The sequence below is a fragment of the Scyliorhinus torazame genome, chromosome 1 (assembly GCF_047496885.1).
Source record: "Scyliorhinus torazame isolate Kashiwa2021f chromosome 1, sScyTor2.1, whole genome shotgun sequence".
NCBI lineage: Eukaryota > Metazoa > Chordata > Chondrichthyes > Carcharhiniformes > Scyliorhinidae > Scyliorhinus > Scyliorhinus torazame.
Window position 1 is genome coordinate 418,121,835 of NC_092707.1, and position 24,463 is coordinate 418,146,297.

At 45.8% G+C, this 24,463-nt stretch overlaps 1 protein-coding gene across 1 annotated transcript in view; it reads left to right on the plus strand.

Annotated features, from left to right (window-relative positions):
• Positions 1-682: 682 nt before the first annotated feature.
• LOC140425006 (protein EFR3 homolog B-like) overlaps positions 683-24,463 on the plus strand; it is a 252,529-nt gene continuing 228,748 nt past the window's right edge. The window contains exon 1 of the mRNA XM_072508816.1: positions 683-915. Coding sequence (XP_072364917.1) covers positions 876-915 — 40 coding nt within the window. The 5' untranslated portion in view covers positions 683-875. The remainder of the gene's footprint in view (positions 916-24,463) is intronic.

The following is a 24,463-nucleotide window of genomic DNA, read 5'->3' on the forward strand; positions in this document are numbered from 1 at the left end:
GCTATGAGGAGCGATTGAATAAACTCGGTTTGTTCTCACTGGAACGAAGGAGGTTGAGGGGCGACCTGATAGAGGTATACAAAATTATGAGGGGCATAGACAGAGTGGATAGTCAGAGGCTTTTCCCCAGGGTAGAGGGGTCAATTACTAGGGGGCATAGGTTTAAGGTGAGAGGGGCAAAGTTTAGAGTAGATGTACGAGGCAAGTTTTTTACGCAGAGGGTAGTGGGTGCCTGGAACTCACTACCGGAGGAGGTAGTGGAGGCAGGGACGATAGGGACATTTAAGGGGCATCTTGACAAATATATGAATAGGATGGGAATAGAAGGATACGGACCCAGGAAGTGTAGAAGATTGTAGTTTAGTCGGGCAGTATGGTCGGCACGGGCTTGGAGGGCCGAAGGGCCTGTTCCTGTGCTGTACATTTCTTTGTTCTTTGTTCTTTGTTTATTATACCCAGCCCCTGATGTAAAATTCAGATTTAAAAAGTGAATGGTGCGTTTCCAGACAGGAGTTACTGTCGGTGCGAGATTGTAATCCATTTCACATTCCAAGTTGTACACTGAGACCTATTATTTGTGTATGTGTGTGTGTGAAAGGATTGGAAATTGGTCTAAGTGTGTCATTGGTATCACAACGCCCTTGAAGGGAGAAAGAGGAAGGCGGAGGGAGAAGGCTGCCGATATAAAGCTGTGCTCCCTGCTCTGTCGAATCTCCTTCCAACTGACAGTACAATAGCAGCCTTGCAGACTCCGGGAGAGATCAGAGCTGCTTCCTTGCGTTTGATCCCTCTTCAAAGTGCTTTCTTCTTTACCAAGTGAAAGCCAGCAGCCAGCTTTATTGGAATGCCAGCAAGCACACATAGCAGCATTCCTCATGGACTGCTGTGGAATTGCTGATCACCATGTTGGAAATGGTAAGTATTTAAAAATGACAAGTATATTGTAGTCTCTGTCCTGCTAACGGTCACCTTCTAACTTCCCCATTCTGTGCCTGTCTCCACATTCGACAGTAAGATTGCAGTGGTGGAGGAGACTGTCATTTACTATAAATTGCAGCCGGAGACAGCCTCTATCATACACAATGCAGGGCATTCAAAGGACATTTTGAATAAATGGTGGATAATATTTGGGGGATAAAAGAGCTGCAATATCACTGCTTAGGGTTTGATTAATGAGTTCTCTATGTTTTTTCCTCCATCAAGTGCTTTTTAACTGCATTGAGAATCCAGCTCCCTACACCCCCGCCCCCTCCTCAGAATAAGCTGTGTCTCTGCCAGGAAGAGGTTGCTGATGTAATGCATGCAGTGTAGAAGCATTATATCAAGGACTGAAGGACTTAATACACTCGTCCCCAGAGAGGAAGAAAGGAAAACCACTGGATCAATGAATTCTCCTTCATTCATCCCATGATGGCTGTGGTGAATGAAAGGTCTGTGTGTGTCTGTCATTGATCGGGACCACTGCTAGCGTCACACAGGAGCTAAGGTCATCTGTCTCTATCATTCCTTGGAGAGATTCAATTCTTTCAGATACCTAGGATTGAGGAGAGATGGAATAGTCTGCTTTAAGATGTACGGTAAGACTTAAACTGATGATCTTATGAGAGTCCAGACCAGATATTAATAAAATAAAAATGATAAATTTAAAACCACTTGGATAATACATTAAATACTGTTTGTTGCTAGTTTGTGAATGAAATAATATACTCATTTTGAAGAGCTCCTATCCATTAACTTTTACACTGCAGTGTTTTTAGAGTGTGTTTGCCAGGTACCTGCAGTGGCTCACATCTGGGGAGTTACATCATAACTTCAAGCTGCAGTAATGCAGATTCCCTTAAACCCAGCGTGGAGGTGGGCCATGCCAAGCCAAGGTGGGCATTGGGGCTATCGCAGGTGCCCCAGGATAGGGGTCCTGGTCCTGACCACTATCCAGCACTTCCAAAAAAGTGCATGTGTCTAAATATTGGGAGAGGGCAGTATGAAGCAGACACACTCGAGCAGCTCCCTGCCTTCCGAGGCTCACATTTGAAGGATGTTCTCTCAAGTGAGGTACTGGATTTTGATTGGCCGGCCTCTGCCACCCTGCATCAGCATTTTCAAATAGGCCAAAATGATCCAAAGGATGGTACAGCATGTGGCTGTGTTATTGTTCTTTCATAAATGTGACACCGGCAAGACCAGCATTTATTCCCCATCACTAAATACTCTTGAGAAGGTGCTGGTGATTCACCTTCTTCAACCGCAGCAATCTCTGGCATGGGTCCACAGACAGTGGGCAGCACGGTAGCACAGTGGGTAGCACAGTTGCTTCACAGCTGCAGGGTCCCAGGTTCGATTCCCGGCTTGGGTCACTGTCTGTGCGGAGTCTGCACGTTCTCCCCGTGTGTGCATGGGTTTCCTCCGGGTGCTCCGGTTTCCTCCCACAGTCCAAAGATGTGCAGGTTAGGTGGATTGTCCATGCTAAATCGCCCTTAGTGTTCAAAAGAGGTTAGGTGGGGTTCCGGGGATAGGGTGGAGGTGTGGGCTTAGGTAGGGTGCCCTTTGCAGGGGCTGATGCAGACTCGATGAACCGAATGGCCTCCTTCTGCACTATAAATTCTATGATTCTTTAACAGTGCAATTAGCTGCTGATTTCTCAGGAGTTTCTCTGGGCAGGGAGGAGGCAATCTGGGTTTTCTAAATATATAAGTTGTCGTGTGTGAGCATCATTCCTGCCTGCATCTCTGAAATGACTGGTTGTTGGCGTTGATGGAAGCTGGAGAACTGGCCGCCCAGCTTTCACCCGCATCTGGTGTGGGCTCCCGGCGAGAGAAGCAAAGGACGAAAATGGGATTCATGGCAGCAACTTACCGTAACCGGAAAACTGTCGACATTCCTAATTCCTTGTTGGCAAGAAGACCTTTAGGTGATATAGTGCTGGCTATGTACAGAGAAATGCTCTCTCTGCACAGTCCCAGCCAGCTCCAGCAAGGATTAGATAGAGAGTAAAGCTCCTCTACATTGTATTGATAAATTCAATCAGTGAAGACATTTCCAAAGTATTTTGTGGGTTGGAAAGTGCTTCGAAATATCCTGAGGGGCTTGAGTGCACTGTAGAATTATGCATCTTTTTAATACTTAACCTTGCTCCCTGTACTGCCCAGTCATATACTCCCAGGAGACAGGCAGCACGGATAAGGAGCACGGCTGGAGTGTGAGGCAATGTATTTTGGTGGTGGGGATGGTGGGAGGGGCTCCTACTCCTTGGAAAAGTGAATGAGGAGCAAAGCGATGTCGGCGAGAAGTTCACAAATCCTGAATAGTGGCAAAGCAGGTTAGGAAAACCGGAATTCTCCGCTGTTGCCATCACTTTCCCGCCGGCAGTGCACCCCCCGCCCAGGGCTTTCCGAGCGGAGTGGGGTGGTTACAGTGGAAAATCTCATTGGCAAGCGGCAGGAAGATAGATCCAACGGCCAGTGAGCGGCCGGGAAACACCGGAGATTCCAGCGGCATAAAAGATGAAAATTAAACACTGGGGAGGACGGCTCGGTGGCACAGTGGTTAGCACTGTAGCTTCACAGCGGCAGGGGCCCGGGTTCAATTCCCGGCTTGGGTCTCACAGCTCCAGGGTCCCAGGTTCGATTCCCCGCTGGGTCACTGTCTGTGCGGAGTCTGCACGTTCTCCCCGTGTCTGCGTGGGTTTCCTCCGGGTGCTCCGGTTTCCTCCCACAAGTCCCGGAAGACTTGCTGTTAGGTAATTTGGACATTCTGAATTCTCCCTCTGTGTACCCGAACAGGCGCCGGAATGTGGCGACTAGGGGCTTTTCACAGTAACTTCATTGCAGTGTTAATGTAAGCCTACTTGTGACAATAAAGATTATTATTATTATTGGGCCACAGGATTCAAAAGCAGAAATGATTTATTAAATTTGCATGGAGCCTGGTTTCGATCACATTTAGAGTATTATACAGTGAACAGCTCGCGAATCCACAATACCCAAAGGATAAGGAAACACTGGAGAGGTGGGAAAATAAATTGTAAATATTATAGAAGAACTGAGAATTATAACTGTCAGGAAATACTGAAAGGCTGAGGATATTTCCTCTCGAGAAGAGATGGTTGTTAGAGGTCACTAAAATTAGGAAGAGGTTTGACAGGGTATGTGTAGAGAATAGAGTCTAAATTAGATAGCCCCTGGAAATATCTATGCAAATCACAAAGCATTAGTAACTTGCACAGCAACGCCATCAGCACAATAACGTCATACTGCCTGCTCAACACAATCATTTGTGCTTCCTGCTATGCTGATTGGCTGTCTGCATCAGCAGGAGACCCAAAATTGGAACTTCCTGGCACTCTTAAGTTAACCTGTGCTGTTAAAAGCTAACCCGTGCTGTTTAAAGTTAACCTGTGCTGTTTAAAGTTAACCTGTGCTGTTAAAAGCTAACCCGTGCTGTTTAAAGTTAACCTGTGCTGTTTAATGCTAACCTGAGCTGTTTAAAGTTAACCTGTGCTGTTTAATGCTAACCTGAGCTGTTTAAAGTTAAACAGTGCTGTTTAAAGTTAACCTGCGCTGTTAAAAGCTAACCCGTGCTGTTTAAAGTTAACCCGTGCTGTTTAATGCTAACCTGAGCTGTTTAAAGTTAAACAGTGCTGTTTAAAGTTAAACTGTGCTGTTTAAAGTTAACCTGTGTTGTTAAAAGCTAACCCGTGCTGTTTAAAGTTAATCTGTGCTGTTTAAAGTTAAACTGTGCTGTTTAAAGTTAACCTGTGCTGTTTAATGCTAACCTGAGCTGTTTAAAGTTAAACTGTGCTGTTTAAAGTTAAACTGTGCTGTTTAACGCTCATCTGTGCTGTTTAAAGTTATCCAGTGCTGTTTAACGCTCACCTATGCTGCTTAAAGTTAAACTGTGCTGTTTAAAGCTATCCAGTGCTGTTTAACGCTCACCTGTGCTGCTTAAAGTTAACCTGTGCTGTTTAACGCGAACCTGTGTTGTTTAAAGTTAACCTGTGCTGTTTAATGCTAACCTGAGCTGTTTAAAGTTAAACAGTGCTGTTTAAAGTTAACCCATGCTGTTTAAAGTTAAACTGTGCTGTTTAAAATTAACCTGTGCTGTTTAAAGTTAAACAGTGCTGTTTAACGCTCACCTGTGCTGTTTAATGCTAACCTGTGCTGTTTAACGCTAAACTGTGCTGGTTAAAGGTAATCTATGCTGTTGAAAGTGTCATGTGAGAGTACCCTTTAAGAAATGGGTGTTTAAGAAATGTACCTCTAAGAAATGGAGCTGTTCATGTTACTGGAGTGATGTCAGAGTGTGGGTGGAGCTGAGCTCTACTTCTGTTTTTTAGTTTCAGTTTGAGAAAGAGCTAGGGTGTTTCAGTGAGCTGAATCTGAAGTTTAAAAAAAAACTGCACTACTGTTGATCTCTGCCATCCAAAGACTATCTATGGATCATTTGGTGAATTCAGAATTATAAAAGGTCTCAGTATTGAATGTAAACCTAATGTGCTCCTGTTTAAAGGTTTGTTAAGTCTTTTGGGTGTAAAAGGACAGCATACAGGTTACTTAGTGTTGTATTCTTTGGGGGGTGGATTTGATTTACTGGTTGCTAAGATATTCACTATTTGTTTTAAAAAGGTTAACTTGAGTTCATAGAATAAACATTGTTTTGTTTTAAAAAAAACACTGGTCCATTTTCTGCTGTACCATACCTGTAGAGTGAGCCGTGTGCTCCCCATACCACAATCTATTAAAAGTTGTGGGTCAGGTGAACTCCATGATACACTTTGGGGTTCTCTAAACCCTGACCCATAACAAACTGGGGGCTCGAGGGGGATAAAAGTCTACCTATTGGATTGACTTAGTGAACTTAAAGACAGTGAGGAGTGAGCATATTGTGGTTGCTTTTCCGGTGTGGTATTCTAGTTTAAGTGGGGAGTGTGTTGTGGACAATGGCTCTTTCAGAGGCTCTGACGTTTTTGGGGGTGAAGACAGTCACCGCGGTACCTTATGGACAGAGACTAAAAGCAGACTGTTAGATTTGGCAAAAACATTGCAGTTAACAATACCTGACAGAATGCGAAAAGATGAGGTAATTATGGCGGTGGCTAAGCATTTAAATTTGCCTGAGATAGAGTTTGACTCATTGGAACTGGCAAAGTTCCAGTTGCAGATTAAGCAACTTGAACATGAAAAAGAATTAAAGTAGCTTGAATATGCAATGAGAGAAAAAGAAAAAGAGAGAGAGTTTGAACTTCAGAAAATGGCAATGAAACATAACAGTCAGTTAAAATTGGCAGACATAAAGGGAACGTACAGTTGGATGATAGTGATGAGGATAGTGAGAAAGAGTGTCATAGTCAAAGGCTTGGTGGGAATCTATTTAAATATTGCCAAGGTGTGACGAGAAGGAAGTGGAAGCCTTTTTCAGTTCATTTGAGAAGGTAGCTAAACAAATGAAATGGCCACCGGGCAGCACGGTAGCATTGTGGATAGCACAATTGCTTCACAGCTCCAGGGTCCCAGGTTCGATTCCGGCTTGGGTCACTGTCTGTGCGGAGTCTGCACATCCTCCCCGTGTGTGCATGGGTTTCCTCCGGGTGCTCCGGTTTCCTCCCACAGTCCAAAGATGTGCAGGTTAGGTGGATTGGCCATGATAAATTGCCCTTAGTGTCCAACATTGCCCTTAGTGTTGGGTGGGGTTACTGGGTTATGGGGATAGGGTGGAGGTGTTGACCTAGGGTAGGGTGCTTTTTCCAACAGCCGGTGCAGACTCGATGGGCCGAATGGCCTCCTTCTGCACTGTAAATTCTATGACTCTAAGAAATGTGGGTATTACTGATTCAAACAAAGCTGGTAGGTAGAGCTAGTGAAATATTTGCATCACTACCGGAGGAGGTATCTGGAATGTATGAGGAGGTGAAGAAATCCATCTTAAGTGCATATGAACTGGTGCCTGAAGCTTACAGACAAAGGTTTAGAAATTTAAGGAAAGAATTTGGTCAAACATACATGGAGTTTGAAAGGCTCAGAGTAATTTTGATAGGTGGATAAGGGCTTTGAAAATAAACCAAACGTATGAAGCTCTCAGAGAGATTATACTTTTGGAGGGGTTTAAAAATTCAATTCCCGATGTAGTGAGAACTCATGGAAGAGCAGAGGGTTAAAACTGCGAGGTTAGCAACAGAAATGGAAGATGATTATGAATTAGTTCATAAATCAAAGCTTGGTTTCCGACATCAGTTTCAGCCGGCGAGGGATAGGAACTGGGGACATGAGAAATACCCAAGTGGTAAAAGTAAAGGTGATGTGATGGGAGATAATAAAGAGAGTGTACCTCGGATTAAAAAAGAGATCCAGGAGGGTGGAAAAGAAATGAAAAGTTTACAATGTTTTCACTGTAATAAACTAGGCCATGTAAAGTCACAGTGTTGGTGGTTGAAGAAAAGCACTGGGAAGGCTGATGTAGTAAAACAGGATAAGACAGTTTGTTAGAGTGAAGCGAAGGAGGTGCAAAAGATTGTACAGACTGTTCAAGCGGTGATTCATAAGAAGGTGCCAGATCTCTTTAAAGAATATACTTGTGCGGGTAAAGTTTACTCATGTGTATCAGGAGGAGGAGGTAAAGAAGTCACAATTTTAAGAGATACGGGAGCTAATCAATCTTTAATGGTAAGAGATGAGGAGTTATGTAATTTGGGAAGAATGTTGCCAGAAAAGGTGGTGATATGTGTAATTCAGGGTGAGAGGAGTAGTGTTCCATTGTATAAGGTGAGGTTGGAAAGTCCAGTGAAGAGTGTGAAGTGGTAGTAGGAGTAATAGAGAAACTATCTTGTCCAGGAATACAGTTTATCTTGGGTAATGATATAGCTGGATCGCAGGTGGGAGTGATGCCTACTGTGGTTGATAAGCCAGTGGAAAATCAGACAACTGAAATGTTGAAGGACGAATATCCTGGGATTTTTCTGGATTGTGTAGTAACAAGGTCGCAAAGTCAGAGGTTAAGACAAGAGGAGAAATCAAAGAGTTAAGATAGAACATAGAACAATACAGCGCAGTACAGGCCCTTCGGCCCACGATGTTGCACCGAAACAAAAGCCATCTAACCTACACTATACCATTATCATCCATATGTTTATCCAATAAAGATGAAGTTGAAATGCAATTGTCAGAAACGATTTTTGATCAGGTGGTTGAAAAAGAACAAGAACGGGTAGAGGATGAGGCGGATATTTTCAGTTCAGGAAAATTGGCGGAGTTACAACAAAAAGATATAGAAATAAAACGGATGAATCAGAAAGCATATACGGAAGAGGAATCTGAGAGTATACCAGAGTGTTATTACCGTAAAAGTAATGTCATGATGAGAAAATGGAGACCTTTACATATGCAGGCGGATGAAAAGTGGGCAGAAGTTCATCAAGTAGTATTGCTGGTAGGGTATAGAAAGGAGGTGTTGCGAGTTGCACATGAGGTACCAGTGGGAGGTCATTTGGGAGGAAGGAAAACTCAAGCTAAAATCCAAAAACATTTTTATTGGCCTGGACTACATAAAGATGTAGTTAAATTATGTCAATCATGTCACACATGTCAAGTGATAGGGAAACCTCAAGCAGTGATAAAACCAACGCCCTCAATACCCATTCCAGCATTTGAGGAACCTTTTACGAGGGTCCTAATCGATTGCATAGGACCGCTTCCCAAAACAAAAAGTGGGAATCAATATCTTTTTACTATAATGGATATGTCTACTAGATTACCAGAGGCCATTCCAGTACAAAATATTGCAGCTAAAACGATTATGGAGGAGTTACTGAAATTCTTTACTAGATATGGACTACCCACAGAAATACAATTGGATCAAGGATCAAATTTTACCTCAAGGTTATTCAAAGAAGTTATGGATAGTTTAGGAATAAAACAATTTAAATCAACTGCGTACCATCCAGACTCACAGGGAGCTTTAGAAAAGTGGCATCAGACATTAAAGACAATGTTGAGGGCTTATTGTCACGATTATCCAGAGGATTGGGATAAAGGAATTCCATTCGTACTGTTTGCAATTAGGGATGCTCCTAATGAGTCAACCAAATTTAGTCCTTTTGAACTAATTTTTGGTCATGAGGTAAGAGGACCACTTAAATTGGTTAAGGAAAAATTGGTGGGTGAGAAATCGGAAATTACATTATTGGATTACGTGTCAAATTTTAGGGAACAATTAAATAGAGCAGGTGAATTGGCTAGACAACATTTAAAGGTTGCACAAAATGTGATGACAGCGGACAAGAACAAAGAACAAAGAACAAAGAAATGTACAGCACAGGAACAGGCCCTTCGGCCCTCCAAGCCCGTGCCGACCATACTGCCCGACTAAACTACAATCTTCTACACTTCCTGGGTCCGTATCCTTCTATTCCCATCCTATTCATATATTTGTCAAGATGCCCCTTAAATGTCCCTATCGTCCCTGCCTCCACTACCTCCTCCGGTAGTGAGTTCCAGGCACCCACTACCCTCTGCGTAAAAAACTTGCCTCGTACATCTACTCTAAACTTTGCCCCTCTCACCTTAAACCTATGCCCCCTAGTAATTGACCCCTCTACCCTGGGGAAAAGCCTCTGACTATCCACTCTGTCTATGCCCCTCATAATTTTGTATACCTCTATCAGGTCGCCCCTCAACCTCCTTCGTTCCAGTGAGAACAAACCGAGTTTATTCAATCGCTCCTCATAGCTTATGCCCTCCATACCAGGCAACATTCTGGTAAATCTCTTCTGCACCCTCTCTAAAGCCTCCACATCCTTCTGGTAGTGTGGCGACCAGAATTGAACACTATACTCCAAGTGTGGCCTAACTAAGGTTCTATACAGCTGCAACATGACTTGCCAATTCTTATACTCAATGCCCCGGCCAATGAAGGCAAGCATGCCGTATGCCTTCTTGACTACCTTCTCCACCTGTGTAGCCCCTTTCAGTGATCTGTGGACCTGTACTCCTAGATCTCTTTGACTTTCAATACTCTTGAGGGTTCTACCATTCACTGTATATTCCCTACCTGCATTAGCCCTTCCAAAATGCATTACCTCACATTTGTCCAGGTTAAACTCCATCTGCCATCTCTCCGCCCAAGTCTCCAGACAATCTAAATCCTGCTGTATCCTCAGACAGTCCTCATCGCTATCCGCAATTCCACCAACCTTTGTGTCGTCTGCAAACTTACTAATCAGACCAGTTACATTTTCCTCCAAATCATTTATATATACTACAAAGAGCAAAGGTCCCAGCACTGATCCCTGTGGAACACCACTGGTCACAGCCCTCCAATTAGAAAAGCATCCCTCCATTGCTACCCTCTGCCTTCTATGGCCTAGCCAGTTCTGTATCCACTTTGCCAGTTCACCCCTGATCCCGTGTGACTTCACCTTTTGTACTAGTCTACCATGAGGGACCTTGTCAAAGGCCTTACTGAAGTCCATATAGACAACATCTACTGCCCTACCTGCATCAATCATCTTAGTGACCTCCTCGAAAAACTCTATCAAGTTAGTGAGACACGACCTCCCCTTCACAAAACCGTGCTGCCTCTCACTAATACGTCCATTTGCTTCCAAATGGGAGTAGATCCTGTCTCGAAGAATTCTCTCCAGTAATTTCCCTACCACTGAAGTAAGGCTCACCGGCCTGTAGTTCCCGGGATTATCCCTGCCACCCTTCTTAAACAGAGGAACAACATTGGCTATTCTCCAGTCCTCCGGGACATCCCCTGAAGACAGCGAGGATCCAAAGATTTCTGTCAAGGCCTCAGCAATTTCCTCTCCAGCCTCCTTCAGTATTCTGGGGTAGATCCCATCCGGCCCTGGGGACTTATCTACCTTAATATTTTTTAAGACACCCAACACCTCGTCTTTTTGGATCACAATGTGACCCAGGCTATCTACACCCCCTTCTCCAGACTCAACATCTACCAATTCCTTCTCTTTGGTGAATACTGATGCAAAGTATTCATTTAGTACCTCGCCCATTTCCTCTGGCTCCACACATAGATTCCCTTGCCTATCCTTCAGTGGGCCAACCCTTTCCCTGGCTACCCTCTTGCTTTTTATGTAAGTGTAAAAAGCCTTGGGATTTTCCTTAACCCTATTTGCCAATGACTTTTCATGACCCCTTCTAGCCCTCCTGACTCCCTGCTTAAGTTCCTTCCTACTTTCCTTATATGCCACACAGGCTTCGTCTGTTCCCAGCCTTTTAGCCCTGACAAATGCCTCCTTTTTCTTTTTGACGAGGCCTACAATATCATTCGTCATCCAAGGTTCCCGAAAATTGCCGTATTTGTCTTTCTTCCTCACAGGAACATGCCTGTCCTGTATTCCTATCAACTGACACTTGAAAGCCTCCCACATGTCAGATGTTGATTTGCCCTCAAACATCCGCCCCCAATCTATGCTCTTCAGTTCCCGCCTAATATTGTTATAATTAGCCTTCCCCCAATTTAGCACATTCATCCTCGGACCACTCTTATCCTTGTCCACCAGTACTTTAAAACTTACTGAATTGTGGTCACTGTTACCGAAATGCTCCCCTACTGAAACATCTACCACCTGGCCGGGCTCATTCCCCAATACCAGGTCCAGTACCGCCTCTTCCCTAGTTGGACTGTTTACATATTGTTTTAAGAAGCCCTCCTGGATGCTCCTTACAAACTCTGCCCCGTCTAAGCCCCTGGCACTAAGTGAGTCCCAGTCAATATTGGGGAAGTTGAAGTCTCCCATCACCACAACCCTGTTGTTTTTACTCTTTTCCAAAATCTGTCTACCTATCTGCTCCTCTATCTCCCGCTGGCTGTTGGGAGGCCTGTAGTATACCCCCAACATTGTGACTGCACCCTTCTTATTCCTGATCTCTACCCATATAGCCTCACTGCCCTCTGAGGTGTCCTCTCGCTGTATAGCTGTGATACTCTCCTGAACAAGTAGCGCAACTCCGCCTCCCCTTTTACATCCCCCTCTATCCCGCCTGAAACATCTAAATCCTGGAACGTTTAGCTGCCAATCCTGCCCTTCCCTCAACCAGGTCTCTGTAATGGCAACAACATCATAGTTCCAAGTACTAATCCAAGCTCTAAGTTCATCTGCCTTACCCGTAATGCTCCTTGCATTAAAACATATGCACTTCAGGCCACCAGACCCGCTGTGTTCAGCAACTTCTCCCCGTCTGCTCTGCCTCAGAGCCACACTGTCCCTATTCCCTAGTTCTCCCTCAACGCTCTCACCTTCTGACCTATTGCTCCCGTGCCCACCCCCCTGCCATACTAGTTTAAACCCTCCCGTGTGACACTAGCAAATCTCGCGGCCAGGATATTTATGCCTCTCCGGTTTGTAGTCCAATCCAAAGTTTGTAGTTTTGCCAGTGGAGATAAAGTTTTAGTGTTGTTACCAGTGGTAGGTGAGCCTTTAAAAGCTAGGTTATGTGGACCTTATCAGATTGAAAGGAAATTAAGTGAGGTGAATTATGTGGTAAAAACACCAGACAGAAGGAAGAATCACCGAGTGTGTCATGTGAATATGCTTAAAAGGCACTTTGAAAGGGAAGGGGAGAAAAAGGAGGAGGTTTTAATCATTCCAACTCAAAGTGACGAACCAAATCCAGATGACTGTGAATTTGACATCCCTCAAATTAAATTGGAAAATGAGGATGTTCTGAAAAATTGGGATAAATTACGTTCCAGAGGAAAAACAAACTGACCTGAAAGAGTTATTGATATCACAGGGGCAAGTTTGTAGAGATAAATTGGGAAGTACTAAAATGGCTATACATGATGTAGATGTGGGAAATGCTGTTCCAATCAAACAACATCCATACAGACTTAACCCTTATCCTATCCCACGTTTGGAGGATTGCATTGAGAAAGTGGGACAATCAGGTTTTATTTCTAAACTGGATTTACTTAAAGGTTACTGGCAGGTACCTTTATGCGAAAGGGCAAAGGAGATTTCAGCTTTTGTGACTCCAGATGGTATATACCAATTCAAAGTTATGCCATTTGTCATGAAAAACGCACCAACCACATTTCAACGGTTAACTAACAAAGTTGTTTCAGGATTACCCAATTGTGCAGTATACATCGACGATCTGGTAATCTTCAGCCAGACATGGACAGAACATTTGAAACATCTGATGGAGTTATTCGATCGACTTCAGGAGGCGGGTTTGGTGATAAACCTAGCCAAAAGTGAATTTGGAAAGGCCCAAGTCACTTTCCTTGGCTATACAATCGGACAGGGTCGACTGGTCCCACGGGATGTGGAAACAAAAGTTATTGGGGAATTTCCGATACACTCGACGCAACGGGAAATAATGCGATTTCTTGGTATGAGTGGATTTTATCGGAAATTTGTACCAAATTTTAGCAGTCTGGTCGTTCCACTGGCGGACTTGCTCAAGAAGCGTAACAAATTCCAGTGGACAGCCGAGTGTCAACAGGCATTTGACGGCCTGAAGGCTGTGTTAACCACTGCTCCTGTGTTAGTCATCCCAAATTATACCCAACCATTCAAAGTGGCTGTTGATGCGAGTGATGTGGGCGTAGGTGCGGTGCTTCTACAAGACGACGATTAAGGGCTAGAGCGGCCTATTGGTTATTTATCAAAGAAATTGAATTTTCACCAGAAAAAGTATTCGACGATTGAGAAGGAGACTTTGAGTTTGGTGCTGGCTTTGCAACATTTTCATATTTATGTGACCAGCAATCCGTCTGACACCGTTATATATACTGATCATAATCCGTTGACACTTTTGGAGCGATTCCGGAATAACAATGCAAGGCTGTTTCGCTGGAGTTGACTGTTACAGCCATTTCATTTAAAAATAGTACATGTGGCAGGACAACAAAACGTGACAGCTGATGCTTTGTCACGAATGTGATAAACAGAAGCAATTTCAGTTGGAGGAAGAAGAACAAAAAAAAATGGACGATATTATTATACCTGTTTGAGTGTGCTGTTTTTTGAAACGAAAAGTATATTTACTGTGTGCATTTCTGAAAGGATGGTGAAAAGGTGAAAATGAAACCATCTTGAGGTTGATGGGTTTTTTTTTTTCTTGGGGGCGGTATCATGTGAGAGTACCCTTTAAGAAATGGGTGTTTAAGAAATGTACCTTTAAGAAATGGAGGTGCTCATGTTACTGGAGTGGTGTCAGAGTGTGGGTGGAGCTGAACTCTACTTCTGCTTTTTAGTTTCAGTTTGAGAAAGAGCTTGGGTGTGTCTGTTTTTTTCAGTGAGATGAATCTGAAGTTAAAAAAAAGCTGCACTACTGTTGAACTCTGCCATCCAAAGACTATCTATGGATCATTTGGTGAATTCAGAATTATAAACGGTCTCAGTATTGAATGTAAATACTAATGTGCTCCTGTTTGAAGGTTTGTAAAGTCTTTTGGGTGTAAAAGGACAGCATACAGGTTACTTAGTGTTGTATTCTTTGGGGGGTGGATTTGATTTACTGGTTGCTAAGATGTTCACTATTTGTTTTAAACAGGTTAACTTGAGTTCATAGGATAAACATTGTTTTGTTTTAAAAAAACACTGGTCCATTTTCTGCTGTACCACATCTGTAGACTGGGCTGTGTGCTCCCCATACCACAATCTATTAAAAGTTGTGGGTCAGGTGAACTCCATGATACACTTTGTTATTCTCTAACCCTGGCCCATAACAAAAGTTAACCTTTGCTGCTTAACACTAACCCTTGCTGTTTAATGGTAACCTGTGCTGTTTAAAGTTAACCCGTGCTGTTTAACTCTAACCTGTGCTGTTTAAAGTGAACCTGTGCACTAACCCGTGCTGCTTAAAGTTAACCTGTGCTGTTTAAGGTTAACCTGTGCTGTTTAACGCTAACCTGTGTTTAAAGTTAACCTGTGCTGTTTAAAGTTAACCCATGCTATTTAACTCTAACCTGTGCTGTTTAAAGTGAGCCTGTGCACTAACCTGTGCTGTTTAAAGTTAACCTGTGCTGTTTAACGCTAACCTGTGTTTAAAGTTAACCTGTGCTGTTTAACGCTAACCTGTGCTGTTTAAAGTTAACCTGTGCAGTTTAAAGTTAACCTGTGCCGTTTAACGCTAACCTGTGCTGTTTAAAGTGAACCTGTGCAGTTTAAAGTTAACCTGTGCCGTTTAACGCTAACCTGTGCTGTTTAACGCTAACCTGTGCTGTTTAAAGTTAACCTGTGCTGTTTAACGGTAACCTGTGATATTTAAAGTTAACCCGTGCTGTTTAACTCTAACCTGTGCTGTTTAAAGTGAACCTGTGCACTAACCCGTGCTGCTTAAAATTAACCTGTGCTGTTTAACGCTAACCTGCGCTGTTTAACGCTAACCTGTGCTGTTTAAAGTTAACCTGTGCTGTTTAACGGTAACCTGTGCTGTTTGGAGTTAACCTGTACTGTTTAACGCTAACCTGTGCTGTTTGAAGTTTACTGGTTCTACTTAAGAACATAAGAACTAGGAGCAGGAGTCGGCCATCTGGCCCCTCGAGCCTGCTCCGCCATTCAATGAGATCATGGCTGATCTTTTGTGGACTCAGCTCCACTTTCCGGCCCGAACACCATAAACCCTTAATCCCTTTATTCTTCAAAAACTATCTATCTTTATCTTAAAAACATTTAATGAAGGAGCCTCTACTGCTTCACTGGACAAGGAATTCCATAGATTCACAACCCTTTGGGTGAAGAAGTTCCTCCTAAACTCAGTCCTAAATCTACTTCCCCTTATTTTGAGGCTATGCCCCCTAGTTCTGCTTTCACCCGCCAGTGGAAACAACCTGCCCGCATCTATCCTATCTATTCCCTTCATAATTTTATATGTTTCTATCAGATCCCCCCTCATCCTTCTAAATTCCAACGAGTACAGTCCCAGTCTACTCAACCTCTCCTCGTAATCCAACCCCTTCAGCTCTGGGATTAACCTAGTGAATCTCCTCTGCACACCCTCCAGTGCCAGTACGTCCTTTCTCAAGTAAGGAGACCAAAACTGAACACAATACTCCAGGTGTGGCCTCACTAACACCTTATACAATTGCAGCATAACCTCCCTAGTCTTAAACTCCATCCCTCTAGAAATGAAGGACAAAATTCCATTTGCCTTCTTAATGACCTGTTGCACCTGTAAACCAACTTTTTGCGACTCATGTACTAGCACACCCAGGTCTCTCTGCACAGCAGCATGTTTTAATATTTGATCATTTAAATAATAATCCCTTTTGCTGTTATTCCTACCAAAATGGATAACCTCACATCTGCCAACATTGTATTTCATCTGCCAGACCCTAGCCCATTCACTCAAACTATCCAAATCCCTCTGCAGACTTCCAGTATCCTCTGCACTTTTTGCTTTACCACTCATCTGAGTGTTGTCTGCAAACTTGGACACATTGCCCTTGGTCCCCAACTCCAAATCATCTATGTAAATTGTGAACAATTGTGGGCCCAACACTGATGCCTGAGGGACACCACTAGCTACTGATTGCCAACCAGAGAAACACCCATTAATCCCCACTCCTTGCTTTCTATTAATTAACCAATCCTCTATCCATGCTACTACTTTCCCCTTAATGCCATGCATCTTTATCTTATGATGCAACCTTTTGTGTGGCACCTTGTCAAAGGCTTTCTGGAAATCCAGATAAACCACATCCATTGGCTCCCCGTTATCTACCGCACTGGTAATGTCCTCAACAAAATCCACTAAATTAGTTAGGCATATCATAGAATTTACAGTGCAGAAGGAGGCCATTCGGCCCATCGAGTCTGCACCGGCTCTTGGAAAGAGCACCCGACCCAAGGTCAACACCTCCACCCCATCCCCATAACCCAGTAACCCCACCCAACACGAAGGGCAATTTTGGACACTAAGGGCAATTTATCATGGCCAATCCACCTAACCTGCACATCTTTGGACTGCGGGAGGAAACCGGATCACCCGGAGGAAACCCACGCACACACGGGGAGGATGTGCAGACTCCGCACAGACAGTGACCCAAGCCGGAATCGAACCTGGGACCCTGGAGCTGTGAAGCAATTGTGCTATCCACAATGCTACCGTGCTGCCCCTGCCCAATGGGACAATTTCAATCCAGATGCCTCGCTATTTCTTCCTTGATGATAGATTCCAGCATCTTCCATACTACCTAAGTTAAGCTCACTGACCTATAATTACCCGCTTTCTGCCTACCTCCTTTTTTAAACAGTGGTGTCACGTTTGCTAATTTCCAATCCACCGGGACCACCCCGTCGTGTGAATTTTGGTAAATTATCACTAGTGCATTTGCAATTTCCCTAGCCATCTCTTTTCGCACTCTGGGATGCATTCCAGTAGGGCCAGGAGACTTGTCTACCTTTAGCCCCATTAGCTTGCCCATCACTACCTCCTTAGTGATAACAATCCTCTCAAGGTCCTCACCTGTCATAGCCTCATTTCCATCAGTCACTGGCATGTTATTTGTGTCTTCCACTGTGAAGTCCGACCCAAAAAACCTGTTCAGTTCCTCAGCCATTTCCTCATCTAACATTATTAAATCTCCCTTCTCATCCTTTAAAGGACCAATATTTACCTGAGCCACTCTTTTTTGTTTTATATATTTGTAGAAACTTTTACTATCTGTTTTTATATTCTGAGCAAGTTTACTCTCATAATCTATCTTACTCTTCTTTATAGCATTTTTAGTAGCTTTCTGTTGCCCCCTAAAGATTTCCCAGTCCTCTAGTCCCCCACTAATCTTTGCTACTGTGTATGCTTTTTCCTTCAATTTGGTACTCTCCCTTATTTCCTGAGCTATCCACGGTCGATTTCCCTCCTACCGTCCTTCCTTTTTGTTGGTATAAACCTTTGCTGAGCACTGTGAAAAATCACTTGGAAGGTTCTCCACTGTTCCTCAACTGCTTCACCATAAAGTCTTTGCTCCCAGTCTACCTTAGCTAGTTCTTCTTTCATCCCATTGTAATCTCCTTTGTTTAAGCACAAAACACTAGTGTTTGATTTTACCTTCTCACCCTCCATCTGTATTTTAAATTCCACCATATTGTGATCGCTCCTTCCGAGAGGATCCCTAGCTATGAGATTCTGAATCAATCCTGTCTCATTACGCAGGACCAGATCTAGGACCGCTTGTTCCCTCGTAGGTTCCATTACATACTGTTCTAGGAAACTATCGCGGATACATTCTATAAACGCCTCCTCAAGGCTGCCTTGACCGACCTGGTTAAACCAATCAACATGTAGATTAAAATCCCCCATGATAACTGCTGTCCCATTTCTACATGCATCAGTTATTTCTTTGTTTATTGCCTGCCCCACCATAATGTTACTATTTGGTGGCCTATAGACTACTCCTATCAGTGACCTTTTTCACCTTACTATTCCTGATTTCGACCCAAATGGATTCAACCTTATCCTCCATAGCACCGATGTCACCCCTTACTATTGCCCGGATGTCATCCTTATTTAACAGAGCTACACCACCTCCCTTACCATCCACTCTGTCCTTCCGAATAGTTTGATACCCTCGGATATTTAACTCCCAGTCGTGACCATCCTTTAACCATGTTTCAGTAATGGCCACTAAATCATAGTCATTCACGATGATTTGCGCCATCAACTCATTTACCTTATTCCGAATACTACGAGCATTCAGGTAAAGTACACTTATGTTGTTTGTTTTTACCTCTGTTCTGAATCTTAACACCTCGATCAGTGACCTCTCCAAAGTTATATTTCCTCTTAACTTTTCTCCTAATTTTCCTTGTCGTTGAACCCATATCTTCCTGTAACAACCTGCCGCGTCGCTTACCATTAATGTTTTTACTTCCCGTTTTATTCCTTTTAGTATTCCTGGTCCTATTAACGTTAATTTGTGCTGTTTAAAGTTAACCTGTGCTGTTTATAGTAAACTGATGTGTTGGGTAGGCTGGGTCGATGTGGACTGCACTTGATGCAGTGTAGCGAGAGTCAGACCTCCAACACTTGATAGGATGCAACACGATTTTATTTAACATCTAAACTATTATACATGTTCAACTGTGGGTTGACACTATGCTGACTTGACTGGAGACCTGATACTAGCCTAACCAGACTTACCAGCTACCATATGGTGTTTGCACTGGCCAGCTCACTAACTCTGACTGTCTCAGAGGCTGGGTCCCGAGAGAGCGGGAAAGCTGGTGCCCTCTGGCTTTATAGTGGTCGTGTCCTGTCTGATGATTGGCTGCTCTGTTCTGTGTGCTTACTGGTCATCCTGTGTGTCAGTCACTGCCTGTCTGCACTCCATTATACACATAGATGTATATTATGACATTAACCTGTGCTGTTTAAAGTTAATCTGTGCTGTTTAACGCTAAAGTAAGTGTTGGTCTGCATGCAGCAAGTCAGTCGGACCTGGGAAATTGGAATTAATAGCACTGCATTGGAAGGGAGCAGGCCTCAATGTTCTGAGACAATTCACCAAAGCCCTTTTTGGAGAGAGGGAGATCTCTCTATCCAGTGGTCAGCAGCAGTCCCTCCATGTACAGCCTAAAGACAGTGAGAGCAGATAGCTAAGGATATTAAAGTCAGGAAACATACCCTGAGGACCAGGACACACAAGCTGTTCAATGACTCCCATGAATGGTTAAGGTCAGTGAATGACATCTTCAAATGCTTTACTAACCTCAACCATTGCACAATTTCCCCATCCCTTCACTCACAGAAACCTATCTATCAATAAGAACTTATACCTGACACTAACACGCCTTCACACACTTAGTGAGTCTCACCACCACCATTCATCCCTCACATACACCACTAGCTATTCAGTCATGGCAGCCACATTATTCCACAGATTGCCGAACACTCACTGGCACACTTCACTTTCTCTTGCAGTATAAATTGGTGCACTACCAGACGCAGCAGAGGCTAATTTTGGGGTGACAGGTGTGCCTGCATGCCCGAACCCCCTTGGAGGAGACAGTGCTCATCAGTATCGGAATGGCTATTACTGAGACCATCAGCAGTGGAAGTGCTGGATCCATTTGGATGGATTTGGATTTGTTTTATTGTCACGTGTAGCGAGGTACAGGGAAAAGCATTGTTCTGCGTCAGCTCAGACACATCATTCCAGACATGAAAAGGAATCCGTAACAGGGCAAACATGAAATACACAATGCAAATCCACAGACACAGGCAGCGGGTGAAGCATACGGAGTGAAGTACTGCTCAGTAGAGAAAGGGGCAGCACGGTAGCATTGTGGTTAGCACAATTGCTTCACAGCTCCAGGGTCCCGGGTTCGATTCCGGCTTGGGTCACTGTCTGTGCGGAGTCTGCACGTTCTCCCCGTGTCTGCGTGGGTTTCCTCCGGGTGCTCCGGTTTCCTCCCACAGTCCAAAGATGTGCAGGTTAGGTGGATTGGCCATGATAAATTGCCCTTAGTGTCCAAAATTGCCCTTAGTGTTGGGTGGGGTTACTGGGTTATGGGGATAGGGTGGAGGTGTTGACCTTGGGTAGGGTGCTCTTTCCAAGAGCAGACTCGATGGGCTGAATGGCCTCCTTCTGCACTGTAAATTCTATGATAATCTGTGGGGAGATCGTTTAGGAGTCTGGTAACAGTGGGGAAGAAGCTGTTTTTGAGTCTGTTCGTGCGTGTTCTCAGACTTCTGTATCTCCTGCCCGATGGAAGAAGTTGGAAGAGTGAGTAAGCCGGGTGGGAGGGATCTTTGATTATGCTGCCCGCTTTCCCCAGGCAGCGGGAGATGTAGACAGAGTCAGTGGCTGGGAGGCAGGTTCGTGTGATGGACTGGGCGGTGTTCACGACTCTCTGAAGTTTCTTGCGGTCCTGGGCCGAGCAGTTGCCACACCAGGCTGTGATGCAGCCCGATATTGTAGATTTCAATTCCTTGTGGACCTTCCAATGTGAGCAGCAAACGCAATGCTCCTCTCGTCAGGCTGTGCCTGCAGGCCAAGGGCTGAGACATAGAGCTGAGACTGCTGTTTGAAAACACACCCCTTTTTGTCTACGTTACCCGAGACTTGAAGCTGGTGGGGTGCCTTTAAACCTTCTATCTCGAACTTCAACATCGTTTGTTGTGTTGAGTCGCCAATGGCCGTAGTTCACCAGGTTGGGGGAAGAAATCTCTTTTTCGTTCTTCGGCCGGTTTCGCTTCGTCTTTTCTGCTGTTACCTTCACATCTTCAAACCCCAGGTACCATGTTGTATGCTGTGACCTTGTCTTTGCAATGATTCATACCGAACTGCTGGTGACTTAACTAAAATGATGATTTATTGATTCATGTGGTAAGGTAACAATCAGAATGCTGTACAGGCTAAGTTACTATTTAAGTTTCATAGACTCTTCTGGAACTATCACTATGTGCGCCTGTCCTGGTGTACGCCTCACAACCTGCTGGCGAGAGCGAGATGTCACATGACTGATGTCTGATGCCTCCTGCTGGTTGGAGGCCGCATTGCTACGTGTACACAATATTATTCACAGGCATATCACCACAGTAACAAGGAGAGGCTGATTCGCTGGGACCACACTCGCCAGCCATCCCCTCCCCCGCTAACAATGTCGAGCAGCACTTAAACAGCACTTGCACAGCCAATCACACTCAGCTCACAGCCATGGCACGGAGCCGACCGGCCTCATGATTCGGGGTTGCAGATCTGGTGAGGCTCCTCGATGCAGTGGAGGCCACGAGAGATGTCCTTATCCCCCGAGGGTCCGGGAGGGTGAGCCACAGGGCAGCCAGTGCCGCCTGGGACGAAGTGGCAGCGCCATAACCCGGGGCAGCGTGACCTGGACTGGCGTCCAGTGCCACAATAAGGTCAACAACCTACACCAGGCAGCATGAGTGAGCTGACACCATTCCCAACCCACACATCACACCCCCCTCCCTTTACCCCAACCCTCCCTTCACCGCACCCACCCACCCACAGCATTGAGGAGGCTGCTGAATGACAGGAGGCCGTTGGATATGGGGTGTCTCCCGTTAATTGTAAGGAAATAGGGCTTAAGGGGTGATAATTGGTTTCTCACCACACCGGCGAGATCCCGATTTTGCCTACAGGAGTGGGCTGGGTGCTTCGTAAACTGTTTGCCGCCTGGCGCGGATCTTGTTGTTCCGCGTAACAAGGTCGGAGAACTTAGTTCTGTAGCTCACCTGATCACATACTTACAGAAATACCATGATGCAGTGTGTGGTTGCCATAACGATGCAAAGTGTGCTCAGCCTGTTTTCATTCAAACTCAGATTGTTGCCATGGAAGCTCAAACTGTTACCACCATGCTGCAGGTTTCAATGTTCAAAGGAGATTGCCAGGTCTCACAACATTCCAGTAATCTGTGCTCCGGTAGGATTGCTCGAGTATGATTATACTCCCATGGAGCAGAAACATGCTGCTTTCACTCAGGATGACATCCTCCCAACCCTTCCAGGCCCAGAGCTCATCAACACCGTCTTCCAGGCCCAGAGCTCCTCAACACTGTCCTCCAGGCCCAGAGCTCCTCAACACCGTCCTCCAGGCCCAGAGCTCCTCAACACCGTCCTCCAGGCCCAGAGCTCCTCAACACTGTCCTCCAGGCCCAGAGATCCTCAACACCATCTTCCAGGCCCAGAGCTCCTCAACACCGTCCTCCAGGCCTAGAGCTCCTCAACACCGTCCTCCAGGCCCAGAGCTCCTCAACACCGTCCTCCAGGCCCAAAGCTCCTCAACACTGTCCTCCAGTCCCAGAGCTCCTCAACACCATCCTCCAGGCCCAGAGATCCTCAACACCATCCTCCAGGCCCAGAGATCCTCAACACCGTCCTCCAGGCCCAGAGCTCCTCAACACCGTCCTCCATGCCCAGAGCTCCTCAACACTGTCCTCCAGGCCCAGAGCTCTTCAACACCGTCCTCCAGGCCCAGAGCTCCTCAACACCGTCCTCCGGGCCCAGAGCTCCTCAACACTGTCCTCCAGGCCCAGAGCTCCTCAACACCGTCTTTCAGGCCCAGAGCTCCTCAACACCGTCCTCCTGGCCCAGAGCTGCTCAACACTGTCCTCCAGGCCCAGAGCTCCTCTACACCGTCCTCCAGGCCCAGAGCTCCTCAACAACGTCCTCCAGGCCCAGAGCTCCTCAAAACCGTCCTCCTGGCCCAGAGCTCCTCAACACCGTCTTCCAGGCCCAGAGCTCCTCAACACTGTCCCCCAGGCCCAGAGCTCCTCAACACCGTCCTCCAGGCCCAGAGATCCTCAACACCGTCCACCAGGCCCAGAGCTCCTCAACACTGTCCACCAGGCCCAGAGCTCCTCAACACCGTCCTCCAGGCCCAGAGCTCCTCAACACTGTCCTCCAAGCCCAGAGCTCCTCAACACCATCCTCCAAGCCCAGAGCTCCTCAACACTGTCCTCCAGGCCCAGAGCTCCTCAACACTGTCCTCCAGGCCCAGAGTTCCTCAAAACCGTCCTCCAGGCCCAGAGCTCCTCAACACTCTCATAGATTATCATAGAACTTACAGTGCAGAAGGAGGCCATTCGGCCCATCGAGTCTGTACCGGCTCTTGGAAAGAGCACCCTACCCAAGGTCAACACCGCCAACCTATCCCCATAACCCAGTAACCCCACCCAACACTAAGGGCAATTTTGGACACTAAGGGCAATTTATCATGGCCAATCCACCTAACCCGCACATCTTTGGATGTGGGAGGAAACCGGAGCACCCGGAGGAAACCCACGCACACACGGTGAGGATTTGCAGACTCCGCACAGACAGTGACCCAAGCCAGAATCGAACCTGGGACCGTGGAGCTGTGAAGCAATTGTGCTATCCACAATGCTACCGTGCTGCCCTCCAGGCCCAGAGCTCCTCAACACTGTCCTCCAGGCCCAGAGCTCCTCTACACCGTGCTCCGGGCCCAGAGCTCCTCAACACCGTCCTCCAGGCCCAGAGCTCCTCAAAACCGTCCTCCAAGCCCAGAGCTCCTCAACACTGTCCTCCAGGCCCAGAGCTCCTCAACACAGTCCTCCACGCCCAGAGCTCCTCAACACTGTCCTCCAGGCCCAGAGCTCCTCAACACCGTATTCCGTGACCCAAAGCTCCTCAACACTGTCCTCCAAGCCCATACCTCCTCTACACCGTCCTACAGGCCCAGAGCTCCTCAACACCGTCCTCCAGGCCCAGAGCTCCTCAACACCGTCCTCCAAGGCCAGAGCTGCTCAACATCCTCCGATCCCAGAGATCCTCAAGACTGCCCTCCAAGCCCAGAGCTTCTCAACACCATCCTCCAGGCCCAGAGATCCTCAACACTGTCCTCCAGGCCCAGAGCTCCTCAACACCGTCCTCCAAGCCCAGAGCTCCTCAACACTGTCATACAGGCCCAGAGCTCCTCAACACCGTCCTCCAGGCCCAGAGCTCCTCAACACTGTCCTCCAGGCCCAGCGCTCCTCTACACCGTATTCCGTGACCCAAAGCTCCTCAACACT